At 37.5% G+C, this 7,946-nt stretch overlaps 1 protein-coding gene across 1 annotated transcript; it reads left to right on the forward strand.

The window, feature by feature from the left end:
* The first annotated feature begins 2,193 nt into the window (after nt 1-2,193).
* On the forward strand, nt 2,194-7,207 carry LOC104216758 (pyrophosphate-energized vacuolar membrane proton pump-like). Its single transcript, XM_009766875.2, has 8 exons — nt 2,194-2,566; nt 3,899-4,473; nt 4,554-4,933; nt 5,177-5,263; nt 5,373-5,703; nt 5,972-6,382; nt 6,517-6,576; nt 6,663-7,207. The coding sequence occupies exons 1-8, from the start codon at nt 2,308-2,310 to the stop codon at nt 6,867-6,869; spliced, it is 2,310 nt and encodes a 769-aa protein (XP_009765177.1). The 5' UTR covers nt 2,194-2,307; the 3' UTR covers nt 6,870-7,207.
* Nucleotides 7,208-7,946: the final 739 nt, after the last annotated feature.

Genomic DNA, 7,946 nt, shown 5'->3' on the forward strand with positions numbered 1-7,946 from the left:
GTACTAGTAAACCACCTTGACCATTGACTATGCTTATGTGGCAGTGACATAGGTGATGTGAAAAAAATGTGTATCAATCACGCAGAAAATGTGCGTGAATGCAATAATCTGATTAAAGAAAATACTATAATCAATAGGAAAAAAATTGAAAAAATTAAAAAGAAAAGGAAAAAAACGACTCTTAGCCTGTCAGTACTCATTCCTGCTCTCTTTCTCCTCTTCAACTTAAGCAAGGAGAGAACATCAGAAAGTTTAATTCCGGCCAAAATTCGATATGAAGATTGTGTATTTTTACTTATATCTTACGATTTTGGAGTTTTAGAAAAGATGGGTTATGATTGGTTGCCGGCAAAGTGGAGGTGGCAGTCATTTAAGCTTTATGGAGGTCAAAAGTACTCACTACTCTAAACCACTGGTGGTCTGAAAGAAAACCCTATCATCGAATCTCTTTGCCAAAACAGTAGCAAAAAAGGGGCAGATATTTTGCAATGGTATCCAGTGGCCTTCATTGTTTCAAAATAATGGATTCCTATTGAATTTCTGAAATTCCAAAATTCAATTTTTTCCTGGTCTAATCATGACTATAGTGGAGTTGTTAAATTGATTCAAAATAAGAGAGAAAGAACGGTAAGAAAAAAGAGAAAGGATAAGAAAGAATAAGAATAAGGTAAGAAAGGGAGGTGGGTGAACAAAGAATAAGGACGTGTCAGGTCTTTTTCCTCCTTTTTTTTTGTTTTTAATTTGTGACTTCTTTTTTATAGATTTAGTATTTAAAAATGGGACCCACAAATAATACATGTCAAGTAATAAATTATCTAACATATGATGTGTTGTACATGTTAGCTCAATTGATATACACGCTCTACTGGATGTATTTATTAGACTCATTCTGTCAAGTTGGAGTGTTCAAATGGAAAAACTGTAAGTTTTTGTATCGACTTTACAAACAGGTATAAGTTTAAGTGGCCACGAGGCCATTCCGCCAATTGAATATGATGAGGAATATTATAATTGTGCTCTAACTTATATCTAACCACCTTCATGTCATTTATCTTAAGTGACGTTTTTTCATTTTTACTATAAAGTATCAAATTTGGGATATGTATAGGTCATATTATACGTTTTCACATTATAAAATTATTGTCTATATTTTTCACATAATACATAATTCGAGTTTCACTACTAAAAAAAGCTGGAATTAGCTTCGAACATCGTCGCTAATCTATCGCTAAAATATCCGTAACTAGCAGAATTTTTTGATAATCTATCGTTAATCCATCGCTAAATGAGATTAGCGACGAATTTCTCTATTTAGCTACAGAATTTGTTCGCAACTAGATTTTTTTAGTAGTGTTTTTTACCAATAGAAAGTTCTATTATAATTGAGCTAATCACTTTAGTACAATTGCTAATTTTTTAATATTCTTATGAAATTGAGAGAAGGTAATTTAGCTAGGTGATTACTCTTTCCTAGTGTTTCGTTTTCCTACCAAATTTATGTACCAAACTACACGGTTCCACCTCATGGCTGACACTAGATTTAGTTGGATAAGATTTTAGCTTTCACCAATTAAAACAAAAAAAGAGGATAAGATTTAGCTTAATTGGATCTAAGTGTATACTATATCTAATATGGAAAGTATTTAATATATTTTTGAATTTTATTTCGGTCACATTTCTAGGTTTGATACTTGTAGTAATACTATACTTCTTTAAGTTATTTTTAAAACTATATGATTCTAAAATAGGTTACTAATAATTTTTATCAAGATACCAATTAATACTGAAGAAAATATTCATTTCATTTTTTTTTACGTCAATTACTAATAATTACTAATGATTAATTATGTCAATTAATATATTCTTTTATCCAATGATCGGAAAACAGTAAATAGCGAGAAGAAAAGGTTAAAATGGAAAGAATGATCCAAAGATGCGTTAAAAATACGCCCTTTTCCTTTTTCCTTATTTTCCTTTATTTTTCTTGTTAGATTTCCCGCTCTACTCAAGTCATGCAGAGTGTTCCAATCATGAGCACCGTCGCCGTTCGATCATCCCTGAATCATGCATTTAGCATAGAATCAAACGGCCAAAAGACGAAAGCCCATCATAACTATGATAAAGACGTTCATTTTTCACAAAATCCTCGATCCTCCTCTTTTATCATCAGTATAAAATAGCAGCTAAGCTCCTTGTACTTCGGAAACCCTCCGAAAAGCCGTGAACCTCATTCTTCACTCGTTCCTCACCCTCTTAATTTTCTTTTAATTTATTGTCCGGCAAGGTCTTTTAGGGTTCCGGCAAAGGATGGGATCGGCGTTGTTACCAGATCTTGGAACGCAAATAGTTATTCCAGTTTGCGCCGTCATTGGAATCGTGTTCTCTTCATTCCAATGGTACCTTGTCTCGCGCGTGAAAGTCTCGTCGGAACATGGAGCCACTTCTCCGAGCAGCAACAAAAACAACAAGAATGGATACGGTGACTGTTTGATTGAAGAAGAAGAAGGAATCAATGACCACAACGTTGTTGCTAAGTGCGCCGACATACAGAATGCCATATCTGAAGGTGAAATAAGCTTTTACTTTGGATCTGTTTATGTCCGTCTCAGATTTAGCTTCACTCCTACTTGTCTATATGTGCTCTTTTTTTCATCTCATTTTGCGTATATATAGAAGAGTGCGAAATTTCGCCTTTGTTTCTATTTTGCCGGCTAAATTAAGTGATTATGGACCTCCTTGTGCTTGAAGTTAATTTTATTACAATATTCACTTAATGAGCTAAACATTTTATCGTGATATATCCTAGGGCTTTAAGGTTGCTGAGTTCAGCTCTTCCGTGAGCTGGCTCTGACCCTGGATCTACCTTTGTTCGATTTGATTTTTATCAGCTTGCCTGGATTTCGATAGAATATAGTAAGCAAATTCTATTTTTGTGATGCTCAGTGAAGTAACTTTAAGTGGGAAACTTTGCTGATTCGCTGTCCTTATTGAAGCATAGTGGTTTTTTTTTTAGTTAAGTTGCTTTTTAATTAATTGAGAGGTTTTCATTGCACTGCTTAGATTCACGTGCCTATTATGGAATGAAAAAAGTTAGTTTGGCAGCCCTCTGCTAAAGGGGAAGTTATAGTTTTAAGGCTTTCTAGCGTATGTTCACACATATGTTTAGGATGTTAGTGCTGTTTCAACTATGCTTATCATTTTTGAATATTTCAAAGTATGCAGCATCATTTTTAGTCAAAGCTGCATATTTGTTATTTACTTAACCTGACTTTATCTGTAGTTGTCCCTAGTCATTTTTGTTTGGTTGATATTAGTTGTGGTCGGCACTCTTTTCCTTGCACAATCAAACTTAATGAAACATATTGCTTGCTGTTTGAGCCATGAGGATTGCCTTGGCACTTTGTCTAAGTGGAACTACTTTGGAAAGTAGAACTGTTAAATGGTCAAGCCTTGTTTAAAGCATTCTTCCGTTGTTCGTATTGTCTCATGTGGTTTTCTAGGAAGTAACATGGAAGTGTGCTACTTTTTGGGACTACTGCTGCATATATTATAATTAGGAGAAAACAATTTGGTTTGTCTAACTTAAGCATGAAGCCTGTCAAAACTTTGTGCATAATACACATGTTTATCGTGTTCAATTTTGACTAAATTCAAAATAAGCACACACTCAAAAGTCTTGTCCCTAGTTAACTAGCATATGCAATTGAGGAGGTTTAGATATTAACTGCTGTCAAATTTTTTCCTTGATGGTTCTATTCTCAACATTTTCGCATGTTGTGATCTTGCTTTCCACACGCACAAGCATGCTTATAAATTAGGTTGTCTAGACCCGCTCTACATGCTTGGTACCTTTTGTTCTTTAGCACTATTTAATATCTGAAATGATTGCTTATGGCAGGGGCAACATCATTCCTTTTCACTGAATATCAGTATGTGGGTATCTTCATGATTGCTTTTGCAATCCTGATCTTCCTTTTCCTGGGATCCGTTGAAGGCTTCAGCACTAGTAGCCAGCCATGTACTTACAACAAGGAGAAGAGGTGCAAGCCAGCCCTTGCAACTGCCATCTTCAGCACTGTATCCTTCTTGCTTGGTGCTATCACTTCCGTTATTTCTGGTTTCCTTGGGATGAAAATTGCAACATATGCGAATGCAAGAACAACTTTGGAAGCAAGAAAAGGTGTTGGGAAAGCTTTTATTGTAGCATTCAGGTCTGGTGCAGTGATGGGTTTTCTCCTTGCTGCCAATGGCCTTCTGGTTCTTTACATTGCAATTAATCTCTTCAAGCTATACTATGGTGATGACTGGGAGGGTCTTTTTGAGGCAATTACTGGCTATGGGCTTGGCGGATCCTCAATGGCCCTTTTTGGTAGGGTTGGTGGTGGTATTTACACCAAAGCTGCTGATGTTGGTGCTGATCTTGTTGGTAAGGTTGAAAGGAACATTCCAGAAGATGATCCTAGAAATCCTGCTGTAAGTTCAACTTCCCTCTTTCGGTGTATTTTATTCCTGGCGATATATATTGTCAACAATCTATTTCTATATCTTTGCAGGTGATCGCTGACAATGTTGGGGATAACGTTGGGGACATTGCTGGAATGGGATCTGATCTTTTTGGTTCATATGCTGAATCATCTTGTGCTGCTCTTGTGGTGGCTTCCATCTCGTCTTTTGGAATTGATCATGATTTCACTGCAATGTGTTATCCCTTGCTTATAAGCTCTATGGGAATCCTTGTTTGTTTGATAACCACCCTTTTTGCTACCGACTTTTTTGAAATTAAGGCTGTCAAGGAAATTGAACCAGCATTGAAGAACCAGCTTATTATCTCAACTGCTATCATGACAGTTGGAATTGCAATTGTTACATGGACTTGCCTCCCATCTTCCTTCACCATCTTTAATTTTGGCACTCAGAAGGTTGTTAAGAACTGGTAAGTATTAACTTAACATTTGGAAAATATTATCTATGGAATATGACACACGTTATTAAATGTTTCTGCATGAGAAGGGAGCTATGCTTTACAATGTATTGTGATGTTGAATATGTTGCGATTTCTATTTCTTATCCACTGCTTGAATTTCATTTGTTTGGCTGCTGAATTTACAGCTGTGAAGATGTCCGTGTTCATGTAAGAAATGTGTTTAATGATTAATTAATTGGTCTGATTATGCAGGCAACTCTTTTTATGTGTGGCTGTTGGTCTTTGGGCTGGACTTATAATTGGATTTGTCACTGAGTACTACACTAGCAATGCTTACAGGTAAAAGTAGTAGTCTCACCTCATCCTGTGATGTTGTGCCTGTTATGTTGATAATCTTCAATTCTTCATCTTTGTCTTATTTCCCTTTTCCAATTGTTTCTGCTTGTAGCCCCGTCCAAGATGTAGCCGACTCCTGCAGGACTGGAGCCGCAACGAATGTTATTTTTGGCCTAGCTCTTGGATACAAATCTGTCATCATTCCTATCTTTGCCATTGCGATAGCTATCTTTGTCAGTTTTACTTTTGCTGCCATGTACGGTATTGCAGTTGCTGCTCTTGGAATGCTGAGCACCATTGCAACTGGACTGGCCATTGATGCATATGGACCTATCAGTGATAATGCTGGTGGCATTGCTGAGATGGCTGGCATGAGCCACCGGATCCGTGAAAGAACTGATGCCCTTGATGCAGCTGGAAACACCACTGCTGCAATTGGAAAGGTTTGTAATCCCATCTTTCTTCTTTTCATCTTGTGAGCCTTTCTGGATCCTTCATTTTCCCCCCTTATCCAAATTCATCTTGTTCGTAGTTGTTAACAAGTGGATGGTGATTATGTCTGTGGAGATTGAAATATTGTTCTATGATCCGTGTTTTGGCTCTCATCTGTTTAGTCTTTCTTATCTCTTTAGTCTTTCTTTCCGCTGTCGGCCTTCTTCTTCCAATGTGTCTTCTCCTTTTTGTTAACTGTGGATATTCATTTCTTTCCAGGGCTTCGCCATTGGATCCGCTGCACTTGTGTCCCTGGCTCTCTTTGGTGCTTTTGTGAGTCGGGCTGGAATTTCAACAGTTGATGTCTTGACCCCTCAGGTGTTTATTGGTTTGATTGTTGGAGCCATGCTTCCCTACTGGTTCTCTGCCATGACCATGAAGAGTGTGGGTAGTGCTGCTCTGAAGATGGTTGAGGAAGTTCGCAGACAGTTTAACACCATTCCTGGTCTCATGGAAGGTCTTGCCAAGCCTGATTATGCCACTTGTGTTAAGATCTCAACTGATGCGTCTATCAAGGAAATGATTCCACCTGGTGCCCTAGTCATGCTTACTCCCCTCATAGTTGGTATTTTCTTTGGAGTGGAGACACTTTCTGGTGTCCTTGCTGGTGCTTTGGTTTCAGGTGTACAGGTATGATTACATTCCTTCTGCTTTAATATTATGCAGTTTAGCAATCTGTTCAAGTGGGTTCAGCAGTGTAGTAAAATATGGGGCTTTTTGAAGAATTATATCCAAATTCTTCTCATATATTTCCATTTTTACAGATAGCAATATCTGCATCAAATACTGGAGGTGCATGGGACAATGCCAAGAAGTATATTGAGGTATAGAAGACTCATCTTCTTGTGTGTGTCTTTTTCCAAAAGTAATTCAGGACACTCTGAGTCCATTTGTTTGATTTCTCTGTCAGGCTGGTGCTTCAGAGCATGCAAGGACTCTTGGCCCAAAGGGTTCCGAACCTCACAAGGCTGCTGTTATTGGTGACACAATTGGTGACCCCCTAAAGGACACTTCAGGCCCATCACTCAACATTTTGATCAAGCTTATGGCAGTTGAGTCGCTCGTATTTGCTCCATTCTTTGCCACTCATGGTGGTATACTTTTCAAGATCTTTTAGGGCAGGTTGGAGGCGTTGCGTAGACTTGTGGCATATCTTTCAGTCAACATCCTTCTCAAATATCCCCAAGCACGGGATTTTTAAATTAGTTGCTAGTCAGAAGTGGAATTTTGGTGACTGATGATGATGATAATTGTCACTGTAAGGAGGATAGAGGAAAATTGTCAGTCTTGTGGTACAATAGACCTAAGCTAGTGTATCAACTTTCTTCATACTTCATAGACACTAGTTTCCAATTTTGTCTGTATTGTCATTATCCACGTCTAAGATAATGGACCTATGTTTTCAGCTTCTTTTTTTTCACGTCTTAAAGAAAGTAGGTTGTCGTTTCATCATCACATTCATCGGGAAATTGTTGGCTTTGTGTTCTCTGTCCCCTAGTCTTTCGTCTCTCTCTCTCTCTGGTGGGCTTGTCAGAAGAAAATAAGCTGGTGAGCTAATATCAATGTCTCGATTCAAAGGAAATGGCATCTTATGATTTTGTGCCTCTATCCGGCATAAATTTCTGATTGTGCTGAATTAAAGCACAATTCTTATGTAAGAGAATTGAGTCATTTTAGATTGTGTTCGGTAGTTTCTCTCTCTCTCTCTGGTGGGCTTGTCGCTGATAAGTATGTCAGAAGTTTTTCTTAAATCAGTGTCGTAGGAAATCTTTATCATCTTCACTCTGCAGAAAAGCGACGAGTAGCTCATTTCATAGCCATGCTCGGTAGAAATATTTCCCGAGGAAAAAAGATTCTGTTAATTCTAAATCAGGAGCCAATATCCAGAAGTGAGCTTGAGACTACTTGATTTGGGAAAATACACATGTATAGATAGTCGAGAAAATATATACATTTTGTATGTTATATATAAAAATTATATAAATTTTATACACTCTCGACTACTGGATGTAAATAATTTCCGGTGCGAGCTAAAAGTGAAAATTCTCTTACTTGATTCACGTGATTCTTGTAAAAATTGCACGGGGCTCCTATACCCATTTTTTTAAAAAGTTTTAATTTGTACCCACTTTTTAAACACCTTCAGCCCCTTTCTCCTCCTTCTCCTCCTCCATTTTCTTCTTCTTCTTCTTCT

This window comes from Nicotiana sylvestris, chromosome 3 (genome assembly GCF_000393655.2).
Source record: "Nicotiana sylvestris chromosome 3, ASM39365v2, whole genome shotgun sequence".
Classification (NCBI taxonomy): domain Eukaryota; kingdom Viridiplantae; phylum Streptophyta; class Magnoliopsida; order Solanales; family Solanaceae; genus Nicotiana; species Nicotiana sylvestris.